The sequence below is a fragment of the Copidosoma floridanum genome, unplaced genomic scaffold, assembly GCF_036245765.1.
Source record: "Copidosoma floridanum isolate Cflo_tuat_1 unplaced genomic scaffold, Cflo_Japanese_pri ptg000007l, whole genome shotgun sequence".
Lineage (NCBI taxonomy): Eukaryota > Metazoa > Arthropoda > Insecta > Hymenoptera > Encyrtidae > Copidosoma > Copidosoma floridanum.
Window position 1 is genome coordinate 15,960,684 of NW_028321884.1, and position 20,539 is coordinate 15,981,222.

Below are 20,539 nucleotides of genomic sequence, written 5' to 3' on the forward strand. Positions count from 1 at the left end.
TCTGAATTTTCTAAAACACTACTTTGGTTTTTTAAATATGTTAAAGAAAAATGACAAACTAATCATGTTGTTACTTTCGCACGTTTCAAAGTACGATTTGAAGATTCTTTACAACCATACAAGTTGATTTAAATCATTATCGTGAAGAATAATTTGTACCAATTTTTTGTGTAAAAGTGTCAGGTGTAACTATATTAGAATTGTCATTAAAATACAATAAAGATTTAGTACTCTCCCAGCTGCGTTGTTCGTTGAAATTATTAGTTCGTTAAGTAATTATCATTATCAGTGCATCGATTAGATATTATTCCCTCATTTCCTGTTCTTTTATATTAAGTTGCTCATGTGGACATTCCTCTCTCATAATGCGTTATGTTAGTGTATGAACTATGAAGACACAATTAATCAAAAGCTAATCAAGGAGAAAAATAAAACTATTAGAGTAAATCAAGTCGTAGTTGGATTCAGTTATTACTTCAGTATTAAAATAATTTGTTTCTAGCTTAAACAGTTTAACTGTATCTATCGTGTCCAGCTGAGTGAATTCATAAAAAACATCTTAACTATAAAAATAATTTAAGAGATATTGCAATGCTGTGCTTTTGTGTATGGAAAAACTCCCTCAGACTACTGCAGTGGTCAGCTCTAGTTTTTGTTATCCATTTATTGTTAGGTAAGCCAACTTATAAGTTCTATTGAAAATTAATATTACAGTGTAACTTGAAAGTTGTAGTAAGTCAATGCTTGTAAACTTCGTAGAACTATTTGGCAAGACTGCAGGTAACAGCTTATACCTTTGGGATTTGCTGTTGTTACTTTCTTCACAGTCATAAGCTTATGCACAAAGTAGATTGTATAAATTGTAATTTAAAGCATGGATGTGTGTAAAAGTATGGTTCCAGGTCTCATATGGTGAATGGCAAAGGTCATTCACTAACTCATATTAGACCTTTTCCTTGACAGTTACGTATGCATCATTTAAAGAAGAGAAATTTATTAACTTAGTAATTACGATGAAATTCGGTTGGCTCGTGAAACTTACTGGGGGCGGGTGGAGCTTTACTAGATTCCATACAAAATACAATACTTTATCATATGCAATACACTCTACATTTGCTTTATGCAAAAAAATCATTAAAAAATGAAGTAAATTTATAAGGCTACACGTTACATGGGATGAACTATTCATAAGATGGGTGAAATAATACAAAGTGTTAGAGAAAATATCCCATAAATAATGAAATTTTGTAACAATAGCAAGAAAGGACTCAGAAAGAGCACAGGGATGATTCTAACACCTTTAAACCTTACTTCATCATATAATTATTGTAGTATGAGACAAGCGTTATCTCAAAAGAAGCTAGCACGTACACAGTTTTTATTTTTTTTATTTTACATTCATTTCTGGAAACTATTCCCAATATGCTCTGCATTGCTGTGTTACTCTATACGTACAATATTATTATCATTGACACATTAAAAAACTGCCTCAAATTTAACATGCACACATTATCTAAGTGTTAACAACTTGATAGTTCATTGGATTGTTTGTCTGATATTTTAAGATATAGCTAATGACATGCTGTAATTACTTTAGTACTTACTTTACCCAGGCTGCCGTGGACAAAACCTTTCTGTGCATCGAAATTTGACAGAGTTAAAGATCATTGAAGGAGAAGATAGCCTATCAATAGTTAAATGGGAGCAGAGGAAACCAGTACTTGAAATAGATGGTCCACACCACGTCGTTGAAGGCTCGACGTTAAATATTAAATGCACAATTAAAATAGAACAACATAATCTCTACGATGTCTACTGGACTACCCCTCATAATTCGGTAAAATTAGAAGTTCATGAACATGGCTATTGAAGCCTTTTTTTACTTATAGAAAAAAGCTTATTTGAATGTCAATATGTGTGTTTTAAATCATTTTTTTTTTACTTAAATATTTGTTGAGCTAATTTAAAAAAAGGTAATAGAATTATAAATAGTTAAAAAGATTCATACTTTGTGTAAAATTTTATAGAATACATGTATTATTGATTATTTTACTATGAATACCCATAATAAACACATAAAACAAACAACATAAAAGCATATCTAAACATTAGTAATTTTTTTCACCAGAGAACACATGGTTAATAGTCTTTAAATAATGTCAGGTTTATTTATATATACCCATTAATGACTAACAAAGTGCTATTATCAGAGTTTCAGGAAAGTTTCCAATTCCATGAAAGATGGCAAAGGTCCTTTCACATTCGTGACTTCCAAACTTGTCAGAAATAATGTCACATTTAATGATGAAGGAAATTATACGTGCCAAGTGAGATTCTTATACAATAAACCAGTGTGTGCTAGAATGTTTATCAAAATACATGGTAAAGTGGCAAATGCGTATATGTTTACTGAATATTCGATGATAGAAGGAAATATCTATGCTACGTATTGTTTTTACAGATCCAAAAAATACATACATCAATCTAGCGTATAGCAACGGGAAGAGATTTTTTGTGGAATTTGGTGCTATGGTAACATTTGTAGTTCGTGTGGATGCCTATCCAAGACCAACTATTAAATGGTAATAATCTATGCCTATTTATAATTATACTGTTAACAACATCATCACAATCACTGTATTAAAAATATTGTTATTATTCTAAGGTTGGACCGTTACAAGAAAGTGATTGCATCCAAAGAGGATATCGTGGTAACTGATGAAGAATTAACTAGTAGCTTGACAATTAAAAAGGTAAGATGGTTCCATCAAGGAAGTTATACTTTTCAAGCAAATAACACTGCCGAAACAAAATCTTTAGATTTTTTTCTGAAACCATACAGTACGTTTACTACTACTATGATATTTTCTATCGCCATTTTATGCAGTATCCATCTTTGTGAGGCTCAATTTTAAATTTTAGGACCTCATACACCTACTGTGTCATTATTATATACAGGTGGTTACTCCGCATCGTTTCACACAGTAAATAAAAACTCCACTTTTTTATGTATGAGCGTTGGTTATCCTCAGCCTAATATCTCGTGGACTTACAAACAGTGCCCGACGTATTATTCAAGTCGTGGCTGTATGGAATGGAAGTTAGAGGTTATTTATTCTTAATTATGTTTATATATTTTTTGAACTATGTAGATATGTGCATGTTGTATAAATTTGAGGATGATGGAGCGTGATTTTTCATCGGTAACAAAGTTTTGACAGAATTACAAATTGAAAATTAACCATAACATGATATAACATCTTTTATTCATAATCATGTATATTTATGTCACATAACAATAGTCACAATTTTTATGGTCACGGAAATATTTATGAAAAAGTAAGATAATGCTAGGGTAAAGTCTTTTTAAAAACTTGTATGCAAGCAATACTATATTTAATTTTGAATATAGTTTGACTAGTTTATAGTGAACTTAAATAAAAAGTTTTTCAGGATTAGAATTTGAAACACTAAAGTAATGGTGTTAGAACCGATATCCAATGTAACCATATTAATTAAAACCTATTAGGAAAAAAAACAGCGTATTTAGACAAGCTTTACTTCAATCAAATATGATAATATTGCAACATAAAAACTCTAATTTTCAAGATACTTATTGCCTCACAGTTTTCTGATGTATATTCACCGTTGGATGGCGCTTATGTGATGTAAATAGCTTTTTCCGTCCTCGGGTGGTTTTGGGAGGCTGGTACTTCCTCGGGCGAAAAAGCAGTTTTCTGGAACTCGTTCGAAAAGTCTCCTTTACGAACCTCGTTACGGACCTCGCCTTCGGCTCGGGCCGCAAACCTCTCGGTTCGCAAACAGAGACTTTTCAAACTCGTAGGAAAACTACCATTTTGTCAAAGGTTTTACTTACGTTATTTCTTAGGGGGATTGTAATTATAAAAATATTATAATAAATAATAACAAAAACAATACTTATAATAGAAGATATTGTTATTTTTATAATCGTCATAATACTTATAATAATAATTATAATTACAGTAATAATGATAGTGCCATAATGATCTTGAAAAAATTTAGAAATATCATGACTCCAATAGTAATTGTGTACATTATCGTGATTTTTTTATTCATGTAGCATGAACTTTGAGATCGACAAAAACACTAATTGCAGTGATATTTTCTCAATTCTTTGCCATCCATAAAAACGTTCCAACATACTCAAAATCCAGCATACCATCATTCTCGCTATGCGATCCTAATTTTAATTTAACAATTTAAGAGTGCAGAAACTAAAAATTTGCGTGAAGATGCAACAACCTCAAAAATAACAATAAACGTCACTACGTTTACTCGAATAATCTGCACCGCTTGCAGCCATCATTTTTGTCACTCAGAAGAGAATAATATTCGTATTATTGGTATGCGATTCTCTACTTTGTTTTCATTTTTTTTTTTTATTAAGTATCTATTTCATAGTTAAAATAGTTAAAAATATTTTTTTTTCTTTTTAAGATGAAGAAAATTTTAGCAAACCTTTTAGTATAAATAAGCTTCATCAAGATTTAGTTGAAGGCAAAAATTTTTCCGTAACATGTACTGTTGTAAAATACATGTATCCAAGGGTTACATGGGTGAAACGGATTCGGTACGGCGTTTATGGTAGGTTATGACAGTACTCACTTAAATTTATAAAAACTATTTTATACTTCAAACCAAAATTCTCAGTACGTCTTTATCAAATTTCAGAAAAAATGAATTTTACAATGAAAAATACCAATTACATGCATAGTGCGGTTCTCTCGATTGAAAATGTCTCTATAGCAGATCAAGGAGATTACAGTTGCATAGCAATGAATATACATGGCAAAGAAGAATATCGAACTTGCAGACTCACAGTCAATGGTAACAAAATACACTAACTATAATAATGATATTAATGATACTAATAATAGTGAAAACAAAGTAACAAAACAACTATTATGGTAAGGGCTGTCCAGGCATAATTAAAATATTTAATCTAATATTTTTTAGAGCTGTATAACATCATTTGTTAAACAACTAACTAGTTTATGGGAATAGAGAAAGTTAAAGTACTTTTTTAAACAATTTAATAAGTAAATTTTTCTAAATTTATCAAGATGTAATGGAAAAAACGAGAAATTAACTATCGTGAGAGAAGGACATAAATAAATTGTTTTTTCCACAAATTACAACTATTATATACATACAGCTTCGTTTTTGCTTTGAACTGTGCTCACTGGACGTTAACTCTTGTTTTTTTGTAAAATTACTCAGTCAACGTTTGTTATACTGATAGAAATTACCTGTTGTAAAATATCCCTCAATGAGTATTTCTATTTCAATAATGTCTAAAATAATAAGTTATAATATTAAATGTAGTGTTAATTTCTACTCTTGTAAATGATTGCAACGAAAATTTAGTAAAACTTAAAATAAGTAAAGCATATGTATGTGACCAAGCCATTAACCAAACAGAATACATATTGAACCAAACAAATGAATCTTTTTGAATTCAATTACATCAAGTGAATCTAGAAATCTAAATAATTATTTGTTAACATACACCTACATACCAACGAACAAATGATTATTTTTTCTAGAGTAAGGTGCTGAAATTAACATAAAAAGTTCATATAAACTGATACTACTCTATAATAATCTGAGAAAAGTAATTTACTTTTTCAGATGATAAAACTTTTACTATCGAGATTTGAATGTTAAAAAACCTTTTCTTAAATGGTATAAGCTTACGCGTGAATATACTAGTGTGGCCAGTACGGTTAGTTCTACGGTCACCATCTACTAGCAATAAATTGCTATTTTTGACAATCTACGTTATATTACTATTTTCAAAAATCTCAAGCAGTCAGTCAAACAAAAATATAAAGCTTTACTTTAAGGTATTAATAACAGCATGATGGGAAAGAGATAAAACATAAAATAAGCTACTTTTTGATAAAAAAAAATAGAATTAGAGTACAAAGCCATGAAGAATTCAAAATAATAATTATGATTTAAGAGAAGGACCGCATTGACAATCAGAACCATCTACCATGTCCTTTATTATACTGAGTTGACACTAATTTTTTTCTCAACAGCGTCAATTCTATTGTATCCTAGTTTATATCCGCAAAATTAAAATATTTTATCATCTAATGGTTAATTAATTATCAATTTGACTGTTACAAAGTAATTATTAATTCTTAAACAGAAACAGATAAAATGAATCTAAACAGACTTTATGTAATATTTTATAGTAGCGCAAAAATACAGCTTATTCCGTGGGGCTTACCCTTTTTCTAGTTTGCAATCCGAAGCGGTAATCGTCGACTTTACAACGTAAAAAAAGGATAAGGGCTCTTACTCTGTCTGTCTAGCGCGATTTCCACGTTTTGGGTCACTTCCTTTTTTTTTTTTTTTTTTTTGATTGCTGACGAAAATTATTAGAAATTGTTCCAATTTTTATTCAACTAATACTCAATCACGGTATAAGATATTTAATTTGTAGATATGCTATTAGTAGCAGAATTGTCTGACAAATCGATTGGTATAACTCATTTTCGACAAAAATGTCACTTATACTTTTTTTTCTGTTGGGCGGCAGTATAGTCCATCGTAATATATCGATTGCATAAGTTTACTTGATTTTTCAATAAATATTAACGATATTTAATAAAATATGAAAAATACAAAAGCAATTAAATTTTTTCACATGATTAATTCGATCTTTTTAACTATTTAGCTATAATCCCAAGTTTCTCAATAAATAACTACTTTATTAGAAAAAAAAGTATTGTTACAGAATTTCATCATTGAAAATCTTATATCAAGCCTAATTTAGGTATAATAACTCAAACACTAAGAAAAACCTCACTTAAAATTTACTTATGCTGCGGGTCCTAAGGGCTAAACTTTAGTTTTAGTATAGTATTTCTGCTATTATTTGAATAAAGAGAGTAATGAGCCATTATATTGAAACCCTATCACAAAATATTTCAAGTCTCTGCTTAAAGGATTTCCATTCAGGTGGTGATATCAACTTTATGTAAATTTATATGTAAGAAACCTGAAAATTTAATAAATTTTAGTCTCAAAAATTAATAAAGATTATTGATGTTTTAAAATATTTCATAATTTTTATATATTTTTTAAACGATTTAAATATTTTCTTGAAATCATTGGAGAAATATTGAAATTTATTGAATAATAATTTTGATCCTAACAGTTTCTTTTACAATTTTATGAAGTCTGATTAGAGCATTAATTACACAACTTTTTTATCAGTGTTTTTTTATGTTTGTGTTAAAATTGTTTTTTACATAAATACATTTTTTCTATGAATTAAATACAATTATATCGTTTTGTAGGATATGATATGTATTTATTATTATATATATTTACCAATTTTATAAGTATTTGAGGTATAATATGGACAAAAAATTAAGAAAAATACGTAAAGGAATCAGTCAACAACGTGATTTGAAATATTTTCTGTTATTATTTTTATATTTTTCTATTTTAATATCGCAAAAAGATCTAGTTTTTACCATGCTGCCTCAAAAGAAGGAAGTTTCTTCCAACAAAGTGATAAGGTTAAGAAAAAATTATCTACAGTCCATAAAAAGTCAGTTAACATACTTGTAACCCTCAGCTTGGCCTCATGAACTTATAAAATGCCTATGATCCGAAACTTTAGTTGTTTTTTCTTCCCAAGTAAGTAATACGCCGTTATTGATTGAGTTACGGTTTTTGTGAGATAACTATAACTTTACAATTTTAAGTTTTTTTTTAAGGTAATAGTCTATGATTGTCTGCTAAAAATAAATTAAGTGATTAAATTTCCAAACTATTGACATTTCATTCACTTTTTTTTCTTTATTATCGTATTAGGAACGGACTAATTATATTTTTAGAAGTAGTGTCCCCTCCTGCAAAATTCAACCTCGCAACAGATTTTTATTAAATACAGTCGTCCCTTATTATACGTGATTTCAGTGAACGCAGATTTCGCATATACGCAGCGGACCGATTACAACAATCCCTTACTATATACCAGTTTTTACCTCGCAGTTATGTCATGCAAGAAATTTTAAAAAGATTCTTCATTAATTATTCCCTGTAATATATTAAGTCGTCATGAAAAAAATACTTAAAATTAACTCTGAATAATAATTTATTAAAATTGTTGCTAGAATTTGTTACAAATCACCGAAAACCAGTTCCATCTACAAGCAAATCGTTTAAAGTGTAGTATGATAAAATCCGTAGGTGGTAAGAGATTTCAAGTAGGCCAAAAATTACTGTTCAGAAAGCCAAAATTCGCAGCTGGTTTTACCTAAAAGATGAATCAATACGCAGATAGATGAATCAAAAAAAAAAAACAGTTATAAACGAGACCCATAGAAGGAACAAAGCTCTATAACAATAAGTGCTGCATTCATGTAGTTTAGTAAATTAAAAACTTGACAGACAAATACAAAAAAAAAACAAAGAAGCTCAGTACTTACGATGGTTTAACTCCGTAAGTACGTCGTGCATAAATACAGTATTCACAAAGTTTAACCATCGTGAGTACTGAGCCAATTTTTTTTTTAATTTTCCTATCCGTTTTTTAAGTTTTTGTTTTACTGAACTATATAAATGCAGTACTTATTCTTATATAGCTTCGTTCTTCCTATGGGTCTTGCGACCCCTTTGTTACCTGAGAAATTGTGTTTCTTTATTTTATGATGTTTTTCAACACACATCTCATGTTTCATTCTTTTTTGGCACTCATTTAATGTTTAATTTCTTTTAACTTTTTTCAATTTTTTGAAATTTCTTTCGTTTCATTTCTTTTTTTATTTTTATTTAATTTTTTTTTCATTCGATTGTATTTTTTCATGTCTTTTTTGTTTCATTTCTTTTTTTCATTTTTTTTTTACATTTTCTATTCTTTATTTTTATTTCATTAACTTTTTTATGTCGTTTTTTAATGTCTTTTTTGATTTTATTCCCTTTTTTTTATTTCGTTTTATTTTTTAATGTCTTTTTAAATTTTATTTCCTTTTTTGATTTCATATTTTAAGTATTTCCCATTCAATTTGTCTCATCATTTAATATTAATTTATTTCCTTTTTTTATTTAATTATTATGTTTTGATTTCATACCTTTCTTCTTATTTTTATTTTTAATTGTTAATAATTGCATTTTGTTTAATTCGTTAATTCCTTTGACTTTTTCGATTTTGATGTTGAAGGACTTGAACCCATTTTAGTTGAATTTATTTACAACTAAAATTACCTTCTAGGCAGTCCACTGTATCACTACCAATGACTTCAAAGTTATATCATTATTTTAATTTCGAAATATTAAGCTAAAAAAAGCCAAAACTTAAAACTAAAAGTTGCAACTCAAAGAAGAGTTGCAACTGAAAGTTGATAGATATCATTGAAACGTGCATTTGTAATAGCATAAAAAATACTCACAAAAAACTGAAGATCGTTTAACTGTACAGTTTTTTATGTTTAATTTGAAAAAAACCTCAGTTTATTATTTAACTTCATGGAAGAATCACGTAAAATTGCATTTATAAGGAAATGATCTGTTGGAAGCTTCCAATGTTTTGTATGATAGATTACTTTTGTATGAACTTAAAAAATTTTGAAATTAATCCACAAATTAGTTATTTTGATAAAATAAGAAAATAAGAGTCAGGTATTCGTAAAAGCGCGTATATAAGTATATCCATATGAAAAAAATGATAGCCAGCATTGCTACAAATTTGCGTTCCTCCTACCTCTCTAAATGAAATGGAAAATAGTATGAAAAATAATTCAAGAATAAAAAAAAAGGAAAGAAATAAAAAAAAGACGTTAAAAAATAAAATAAAATGAAAAAAAAATGAAAAAGGAAATGAAATAAAAATAAAGAAAATAAAATTTTTAAAAAATGAAAAAAAAAAAACAAAATAAAAAAAAATGAAATAAAAAATGATTAAAAAAAAATTAAATGAAATTAAAAAAGACATAAAAAAATACAATCGAATGAAAAAAAAGTTAAATAAAAAAAGGAATTGAAAAAAAGAAGATTAAATAAAAGTAAAAAAACAAATGAAACAAAGGAAATTATAGAAAAATGAAATAATTTAATAATTAATATAACATATTATCGAACCAAATTAATTGATAATCAGTAAATAAATATTTAAATTACAATTCAGTTACGAACCACACTATAAGTAGAAGAAACCGAAGTTGTCATGTTGGGAGAGCTCGTAGCAGAAAGGATAAAATACGCGGCTCGTATGTAGGAGGTCGAGGAAATAAGTCTCTTGGAAAGTTTTTTTTTTTTTTTTTCAATTTTTGAAGAAAAAAATTCAGGGTTGTATAATAATCATTGTGGGGAAAAAAAATTATGATTTAATAAAAATTTATTGCTTCGTGTGTGTGTGCTTCCATGGTGTAGTGTGAAGGGGAATGAGGGGTCAGGCAAAACGGCGTGAGATGAGAGGAGATGTGCAGGAGACTAGCTCTACACGGTTGGAAGAGACAGGGTGAGGGGTAGTGCGTAGGGAACTGATGGGAAGGGTGACGGGGTAAGGGGGGAGATAAAATAAATTACGAGGAAGAGACTTCCGGAAAGTGACTTCCGATTCATGAAAATCTGTCGTTTTTAAAATTCCAGCCCCCCAAGCACACGAAATAAAGAGCTTCGTTCTGAAATTATAAATTTAATACAGAGAGCAATCGATGAAACAATCGCGCATAATCCGATTATATTAAAATCATGACACTTTAATCATAATGATAATTTAGCTGTACAAGTTTATAAATAATAATATAAGGGAATCCACAAAAAACATCCCGTTTTAGTGCCCGGTTTTTAAATAATCTTGTTTCTTGTGACACACCTTTAAAACCAGGCTTACTTTGTTCGCAATTTTATGTACCATGGGCGAAAAATTATAAACACGGGTTTTAGAAGAGATGATACCCGTTTTTTTATGATTCACAAAAAAAGAAAAAAAAGATTTGTTTGAAAATTGGGGAGAAGTAATAGTTCTCGTCGGATAACTGTCATCGTTTCTGGGGCTATTTTGTGGCTCAAGGGACCTGCGAAGCCAGAGAATCGGATAGCCGTGGAGTAAAAGTGCTTATGTGATGAATCCTATTTTTTCTACTGAGGGCACACGCGACCCTCAAAAACACCTGGTTTCAAAGGCGTGACACAAAAAACAAGGTTATTTAAAAATCAGGCTCAAAAACAGGATGTTTTTTGTGTATTTTCTTATACAATCGCGGCAATGTCGATAGACGTTCACCAGTAATACATCATGAATAAAGTTGTAAGTCGTACAGCTGAGTACCCCGGCTACTGACAACACTCTTCTCCAATGAGCAAACGACCTACGTCTTATTTCACCCTAGAACCTCCCGGATTGACAAGTGCTACGAATATAAAAATGTTCTAAACAACAACGTCTCTGGCGGAATACCAGAAGACGTGTCTGACCAGAGCACTACCTACTTCAACACTTCAGAGTTTTGAGGCCGATCAACTATCTGGCCTGGTGCCGTCAGATAATTTTTTATTACACATGTAAACCAGGGGCGACAGCCCTGAGGAGTACGGACAGCTACAACGGCCTTCTTCTCAGTGGTCGTCCCAAGTCCCAAAGGCATACTCACAGAGAAGATATTCTCCAGGCCCACTTTCCCGACCAACGATGAGCGGTTGGTTATCCGGGGAACGACCTGAAGACGAAATATTCTTTGGTCAGTGGCGTACCCTCCCCCCCCCAGTATGGTCTCAGTACACAGAGACTCAAAGGATAAGAGTCGAGATACCTGCAGTTGGCTCTCCATCATCAAGAATAATAATAAGAAATAGCTGCAAGTTCAACCACTGGCTCTTTTCAGGGCCATTATAAGTATTTACGTTCCCTACTTAACCATCAATCTCATCGGTTCTTTTAAGGGTCACCTAACTTTTAATGACCTTGCCAACAAATACATTTTTACTACAATTTCCGGAGACGATTTGTCAACTAAAAGACTATATAAAGCCGGCTACTATTGAACCAAGTCAGTCATTCTCTGGCAGACGTCACGAGCAGAGTTGCTTGTCGCAAGGCTGGAAATCCTGGTGACCAACGACCCTATATTATCCTCTCGACTTAAAGTATTCAACAAGGAATCACCGATCCTCTCCCAGGTCGGCGCTGGGAGAACCTAACAGCTATGAAGAAATAATAATAAACGTGAGCCAACGGGCATGCATCACAAACTAACCTCTCCACCTTAAATCACCAAAACAACTGAGTCTGCAAAAAAAAGGTGCTTTAGACACCAACGTCTTCGACGTTATACCAGCTATTGGATTCCATCTAATAAGTCTCAGGCGAAGCCGAGACGGGGGGGCCACTAGTCTAGTATAATCACGTTTATGTGCTGTCACTTAAAATTAAAACTTTTCCTCGTAGAGTATCAAAAGATAGCTTATATGATTCGTAGAACAGTGACGTAACATTCGTAAATTTTAAAAAGTATTAAATACTTGATTGTCTGCACCATTTTGCAAAAAAGTTATTCTTAAAATTTAAATCCATGATTCCCTTAAAGTCTTGTAAAATAAATTTCGTTTACAAAATTTTTCTTTTTATTTATAGCATTATTGATACCGACATTCATTGATACAAATATGAATGACGAAGAAATAATTGTACCATGGAGAGATTTTTTTAAAACTATCATTTTATTGTGCAAAGCTATAGGAACACCAAAACCTAATATCACATGGTATAAAGATGATGCACCCTTGAAGTTATCAGAACAATTTAGTTTAGTGGATAGAAACCAAAAACTCATAGTAAAATATCTCTTAGAAGGTGACAGTGGAAATTATGCGTGTCTTGCTAAAAACGATCTTGGAGAAGTCCGAAGATCAGTAAAATTTACTGTTAAAGGTAACAAATAACTATTTTATCTAGTATTATACCATATGTTTGTTTAAAAAAACTTTAAAACTAACAATCTATGAAACACAACACTAACGCCCAATGAGATATTCAAATTTCAGGAGCTGAAAACTCTTGGCTTCAAATTATCATTATGGCTTTATTAACCAGTTTTATTATGTTATTTTTGTTATACTTTCATGTTAAACTACGTCATAAAAAGGTAAGGGACGTTTTTTAAGTAACGAAGATTTATAAATCAAATTTTACAGAAAATCTAAATTGATTATTTAATATTTTATTGAATATTAAGGAACAGTGGCTGAAAGCTCGCTTAAAACAGTTTGATCAAGGATCATTAGACCGCATAAATCCTGATCTAACGATAATCGATCGATCAGAACTCCTCCTATATAATAGAAAGTGTGAAATCCCCATAGAGAAATTAAAGTTTGGTATGCAATGATTAATCATCGTGAGTAATTAGTGAATATTAAAATAATACCATAAGTTATTGTTTATAGAGAAGCAACTTGGTAGTGGACATTTTGGGGTTGTAATGAAGGCTAAAGCGTATGGAGTTTGGACCGATAAGCCTGTTTTAACTGTGGCCGTTAAATCCGCCCACAATGAAGCTGAACCAATTCACCTTCGTGCTTTAAAAAGGGAGCTCAAAATTATGATTCATTTAGAAAGGCATTTAAACATTGTCAATCTTCTGGGTGTATGTACCAAAAATATTGCACAAAGTAAGGATTGGCACAAAAGTGTAAATAAATCTGACCTTGAGAGTTTACTTAATTTTAAATACATTTGAATACGTTAAAGGTGAATTGCTTATTATTTTGGAATTTTGTAAGTTTGGAAACCTACAAGAACTACTTTTGCAAAATCGAAGAAATTTGATAAATCAACCAAATTCGTTGACTGGTAAAATAAACTCACCTGTTAGACAGGAATTGCAAAGGTACCATTATTCAATACAATTTGAAATAAAAAAAAAAAAAATAAGACGTATTCATCACTACTTTTATTGTATTAAAGATACTTAAATCTGTTTGTAATTGTAAAGTCGCATTGCTCATGATCTTAACAACAGGGACACCCAACCAGGCTGGCGATCTAATTACCAAAATGACTGTAATGAAGCGACTTGCATACTTGTAGATTCTGAGAATCTATTGTACTGGGCATTTCAGGTAGCTCATGGAATGGAATACCTGTCCAAAAGAAAGGTATAGACATATAAGTGTATGCGCATAATTACTTGCTCATGTTTTTTCCATTATTACTTACAAGTACCTTATCATTGTACTTATATTACTTGATACACAGATTGTGCATGCTGATTTAGCAGCAAGAAATATCCTTTTGGCAGAGAACAACATTGTCAAAATTTGTGATTTTGGTCTAGCAAAAATGATCTACAAAGACGGCTATTATAAAAAACAGAGAAATGGGGCAGTGCCTGTGGCATGGATGGCTATTGAGTCAATTAGAAATGGGATTTTTTCGACTATGTCAGACGTCTGGTCATTTGGTGTCGTACTATGGGAATTTTTCACATTTGCAGATATACCATTCTTAGGTATGGATATCATAGAACAGTTAAAAAGACTTATCAATGGCTACAGGTTGGAGCAGCCTAAATATGCAACCAGCACCATGTTAGTAAAGGAAACAACTAGTCCTTTGTCTTATATACAAAAATCTTTTTTATGGCTTTTTACCTTACCTTAATATTTTTAGATATGATATTATGCTTTGCTGCTGGAAAGCTGAGCCTACTCTAAGGCCATCATTCACAGAGCTAATTGAGAGAATCGGTGAGCTATTAAAGGATGACGTCAAACTGCGCTATATGAATCTGAATCATACGTACCAGGTTCCTAATCAGGCACGAAATTTTGAGAGTCAGTATGACTATTTGGCCATGGCATCGTCTTCAGATCATCCAACCCTTGGTCCGACTCAACACGAATACGTCAACTGTGTACTCCAAATCAAAAAACCATTATACGTCAATACTATCGATAAAGAATCTTTCACTGACGAAATAATGTAACTAAGAGCCCTGTGATACGGCTACAATACTACTATTTGATGTTTAGTTATATTTATAATGTGCCAAATTATTAAGAAACTTATTCAATCTTTTTTTTTTTTTGTAATTTGATTGTATTACATATGAGTTGTTAAGTAAAGAGTGGAATTCATAGATTCATTCTACAAACAAATAAGTCTAATTTTTGTTCATGTGGAATCAGCCGTTAGCTCGACGACTTTATTTGCTCTTACAGTGTGAATGCTTTACTTAGTCAGCTAATGTGCAAACTAATAACCAAAACATTGTAAATATATTGCTGCTAAATTTTAGACTCTGGTCTATCATTTTCCTCCCCCATAAATATTACTTTTGACGTGGGCTGGACATAGGACGCGATGGGAAAGCCTCATCCACGAAGAAGTGTATTAGACGACAGTAGTAATAGTAATAAAGTGCTGCTAAAGAAAATGTAAAAGTAAAATGCAACAAGCCATTTAAAATTACTTAATCCCATACTTAGTAGAAATGGATCGTAGTTACACAAGCAAAAATTCTACTCATGCTTTTCGTGTTCTGAATTTAAGTAAAGAGACAATAATGGAATTTAATTTAAGGGCGTAATTAAATACAATAATTAAAAGCTTACAGTTTTGAAACCAGGATGATCAAAGTTCCTTTTTTCTATTGTTAAATATTTTTGCATAAGAAATTAAACAAACAATTTTTCTAGTAACGGCGTAGCACAGTGATGCTGTATTCTGCTTTCATGCGGCTGAATGCCCGCAATGTCAAATATTTCGAAGAGAAGGAAAATTGTTCGCAAACACAGCAACTGTGTTTGTGCTTGTAGCCTTGGACGCAGAGGTCCCGAGGCCCTCTGACCTTTACAACCAAATGCCAGACCTTTTAAAATATGAATTTTTAAAATAATAAGCAGTGCAGATGCACATTAAAATTCTTGTCACTAACAGATAATAACGACTCAGACAATAATAAGCTTTTGCCATGTATCAGTTAAAGCAACCAGCAAAGAATTTTCCTTCAGTGATGTGTTGATTTAAATGATTTTAAGAGACTGGACCTACAAATTTGGCAACAGTATTACTTCTAATACTTATTTAAGTACTTTTTATTGTAAAGGAGGAATTATTCTTAGAATCGCTAAATTGAAACACAATACAGGTGATTTTCTATTAATAATCATTTTTAAATCCTGTCTTGTAGAATGTGTATAGTTGAGTAATGACGAGGTTATGAGAAATTTATTAATATGTATCAAAAATTTCAAAACAGTTCGTGCAGTTATCCACTGTTATAAAGTAGCCATTTAAGAATAAAAAAATTTGCACTATCAAATTGTCACTTCGTCCTACCATAGAGTTTACCAAAGTTTAAAAATAATGACTGTCATCTAGCCAGGTGATATAATATCATTTTTAAACAAGATTTCTGGAAGTTGAGTTCCTGATTTGACCATCTTTCAACAAAGAGGCCTTTTACATTTGCTGAAGCCTGATGGCTCCTAGATGTTTGTTAAATGTTTCATAATTAATGAGGATTGTAAAGACAATGAAATTGAACTGGTTAGATCAGCATTCCTTAGAGATGAAAAACAACTTTGTAAAGAAGAAGCAGTCCTTAATGTTAGTATTGTCAGTGCTTTTGTTTTTGTCATAAAAGCTGAGAAGCAATTAAAGGAATGTAAAGTTCTAGATGAAAAATTCCTGCTAACCTTATGTCTAAATGTAATGATTATGTCTTAAATATGCTTACTCTATACTGGACATAGTCTATGCGTAGTCCTAGCATACTCTGGACATGTTTTTTTTTTTACGAAAAAAAACCCAAAAAAATATGGTTTTTGTAGCAGCATTTGTCAAAAGTTGTAAGAAGTTTCTAGGGAACATAAGACACCGAATGTTTTGTGAAACAACCCGTGTATACGCTCGATCAAGAAACCATATGACAGTCATAAACCCACCGATAAGGAATCAGAGCCAAGAGTTCCAGATAAAAGCCATTAATCTCTCAAACAAAAAAACATTTTAGCTCTCGTGGTACAATAAACAAGGCGCTCTCTCGCGTTCGACACAAATACGTATATACACACGTTCGCTCAAAAGCGCACGTATAACATACATACGTAGCTACGAAATGATATATTCATACGTAACAGTCATGCCGGGGAGGATGGAATGGAGAAAAAATCCACAGCATCGATTTATGGGGGATAACGCAAATACAAGTATAATATACATCTGACGGAGAAGTGAGGTAACCTTAACGCGCGCTCGCGCCTCGCCATGCTGCCGTACGCGAATAACAGGACCTTTTTGTTCTTTCGTATATTGTGTCTTTTGACCTCTCCCTTCCTCTCTCTCTCTCTCTCTCTCTCTCTCTCTGTCTTGGCTCTTTGTAAATCAATATGCAATCGTAACATTTACGAGCCCATGTATCCAAGTATCCCTGACTCCATGCTGACGTGTATGTTGTAGAAGGGTAGACGGAGGATGATAATTTTTTTTTGGTTCTTGGTTTAACAGGCAGCATAAAATTATCGAACAATGTATCACCTGGTTCTGGTATAACTAGAAATGAAACATTTGTATGATAATATAAAAATATGCTCGTATGTTGATCGAACTAAAATTTATTCCCAAGTAAAAATAAGTCAAGTACATCCTTCAATCCCCTATTAAGTGATGGAAAGACGCTTTTGCATTTGAAAATACGTGCTCCAATAAGACAAGTATTTTGAGTAAAGAGTTCCAACGCAAAACAGCTTATCCACCACATGGATTTATCCTCGACGCGTGGTAGCTCCTCCTTCCAACTTGAGATCAAAAAGTTACGACTATACTCCACGTCGCTCGGCAATAATCACTCCCTCTTCCTCCCTGCGAGTTCGACCCACACCAATATATCGATTCATAATCTTGTTTACGTGTACTCCAATCTGGCTTTATGTAGCTCCTTTTTCTTTTTTCTTCGCTTCTTTTTTTTTTTTTTTTTTTTTTTTAGGCTCGTGAACGACGTACCCCTTATTAAAAGGACTGCGAGCCCAGAAAGGCAGGCACAGGGACCATGTACTGCTAATTGGAGCCTCGCGTGGCGCATCGTCCTTGTCGTCACCAGATCGAGAATTAAGCGCCGCGATGTAAGCGCACGCACGCTCCACCTCGAAACCTTTTGGGTATACATGTAGGTGCGATTGTGTATAAATTCACACAAATACGCGCTAACGCACATACACATCGAACTTTTCTCTTCCGCTGTTGTCATCGAACTCTTTTTATTTTTCCTTTTGTTTTACTGTATCTTATCCCTACAATCGGGTTATCTGGGCTTCCGTTTGCTTCCAAAAGTTGTGGCCAAACGTAGTTTATTTTTTGCTTTTGTTTTATAACTCCAATTGCATCCACTGCAAATCCAATCATCTAATTTCTGCCATTGATTTTGACTTTCTATTTCCTTAATTTACAAAGTCTATTTTATTTGTGAAAATGCCCCAATTTTGTAAAAGTATTAAATCTTAAATACTTGATGACTCTCTAAAAGCCTGATAATTGGGTCATGTACCCCTAGGATATTACAAACCTGAATGACAAACGTCTATATTTTTTCGTCGTTAACTGTATACTTACTTTGAAATAAGTCACTAAATTTAACAACTTCCTGAAAATATTCGAAATTGCTCTCTTAGTTGAGAGCCACCATACTTGCTTGTATATTTATAAGCTTATTGGGTTTTGAAGGTTATGTTTGTAGGTTACGTGCTATTGCTTACAAAATAATTTAAGTACGGGAAGCACGAAATTGAATCGTATGGTTAAAAACTCATGCTTATTTCACAATGCGTTTCTGTACGTAAGGTTCACAAGTAGGTTATATTTGATTTATACGTTCCCAATTATTTGATCTTTAAATTCAATAAGAAACCCGTACTTCTTTATTTTGCTTTTCACCAATATTGAATCATTTTTTACCAATAGATAAGTAAGTAGGGATCTTGCTTCAGTTTGTATTGTTTAAAACCCTGTAAATCAGGGTATCATTGTATATTTGGATGTTGTATGGCAGTTTTCTCTCGTATTCAAAAAAATAATAAAAACGTTATGCATTGCTGCTCCCGTCAATAATCGATCAAAGTACTAATCAAATGAACTAACTGCGATTTTTAATGGCTACAATAAATTTAGGTGTAGGGCTGTTGAATGCACATGACGCTGAGAGCTCGGTGCCCCAGCTGTGTACTACAGATGGCCAATTGAAAAATCATAATCCCTTGGTTGCAGTGCTCGTTTTCTGTTTTTCAAAGAAACCTCGCCCCAAGCGCGCACTTTCTCTTACTGCGTTTCGTTTCAGCTCTCGGGTTTCCGTCGTTTGGAGCTTTGGATATTCCATCGCAAGTATATCGTGACTCGTTCTCCGTAGGTACTGTTCCAACTTTCACCTTCTTCATGTGACCTAAGCTCATTACGTACAATTACACGTTTTTAACTGGTTTACGTCACATTCGCCCGACAAATGCATATTTCGGTGTCTCGTTGCCTGAAATTCCGTTCGAAAGCAGATCACCTTTGTTTACGATGTATTGAAAGTAACCGTATGGTCAGAGCGGTAATTTGTACTGAGTCTTGGGGGGGGGGGGTACGACCACGCATAAAAATATCTAATCCTCGAAGAAAACTCGCAATTGTTTTGAGCCTTGGAAGCGCTTACTTACTACATTATAAATAATTGTGCTTTAACCAGCAACCTTGAAAATATTTGATTAGTTAATGTTCGCACTTGCATCGCACACTTATTGCACTGATAAAGTATCGCAGGAGCATAATTGTGCGGTAACGATTTGCATGTTGTGTAAGGAAATGATAATCGCGTAAATTAATCTTGTTGCTCGAAAATAATGCATCTTGATGTCGGGCTTGGTACGAAAATTTATAACCAATAAGATTTATCACTTCCTACGTCTGTATCCACTGTACATGCATTTTAATTTTCCGATACTCAATTAAAATACAAATAAGCTAGATACTACTTGGATCGTTTTTAATCGAAATTTTCACTGGTAGATAAACCGACCAAAGTATGTTAATTATCGAACATGTTTTAATTCCCCATTTACGTTAAATAAGAAAAATAAAAAAATAAAAAAACATATTTCCTTATTCGAGCTCAGAAAGTTCAGGGAAACTAAGAACAAGCCTTAGAAACTAAATTATTTAGATACGTATATTTATTTCCTGCACTGGTAAACATAATATGTTTATAGCTTTACGGTCTGATCACCTTTAGGTATTTAGTCGGCTTGTAGAAGCTTGCAATTCTTTCAGCTTCCTAACAATACATTTGAGTCTTAAGGCTAAAAAAGTAAATAAAGTAAATAACAAGGATTTGCAATGAAAATAAAAAAAAACTACCATCATACGTTTTTACTACCAACTGATTTGATTTTTTTCACATTTTTTAGGTCAGAGTTTACACTTTACACAATAGCGGGAGAACAATGGCAAACCCTTATTCAGCAACTTCATAAGTTTGTGGACCAGACAACTATCCTAATT

General features: G+C 32.1%; 1 protein-coding gene across 1 annotated transcript; it reads left to right on the forward strand.

Moving 5' to 3' along the window:
• Window positions 1-13,484: 13,484 nt before the first annotated feature.
• LOC106643496 (vascular endothelial growth factor receptor 1-like) lies at window positions 13,485-14,990 on the forward strand. The gene is made up of 5 exons (XM_089589131.1): window positions 13,485-13,674; window positions 13,754-13,892; window positions 13,998-14,160; window positions 14,261-14,592; window positions 14,675-14,990. The coding sequence occupies exons 1-5, from the start codon at window positions 13,485-13,487 to the stop codon at window positions 14,988-14,990; spliced, it is 1,140 nt and encodes a 379-aa protein (XP_089445257.1).
• Window positions 14,991-20,539: the final 5,549 nt, after the last annotated feature.

Excerpts from the sequence above, each read along its gene's own strand:
- LOC106643496 (XM_089589131.1), top strand. The coding sequence starts at position 13,485 with ATGAAGGCTAAAGCGTATGGAGTTTGGACCGATAAGCCTGTTTTAACT. Across the intron at positions 13,675-13,753 it reads TACCAAAAATATTGCACAAA|GTGAATTGCTTATTATTTTG; the intron begins GTAAGGATTGGC and ends AATACGTTAAAG. Across the intron at positions 13,893-13,997 it reads GTTAGACAGGAATTGCAAAG|TCGCATTGCTCATGATCTTA; the intron begins GTACCATTATTC and ends GTAATTGTAAAG.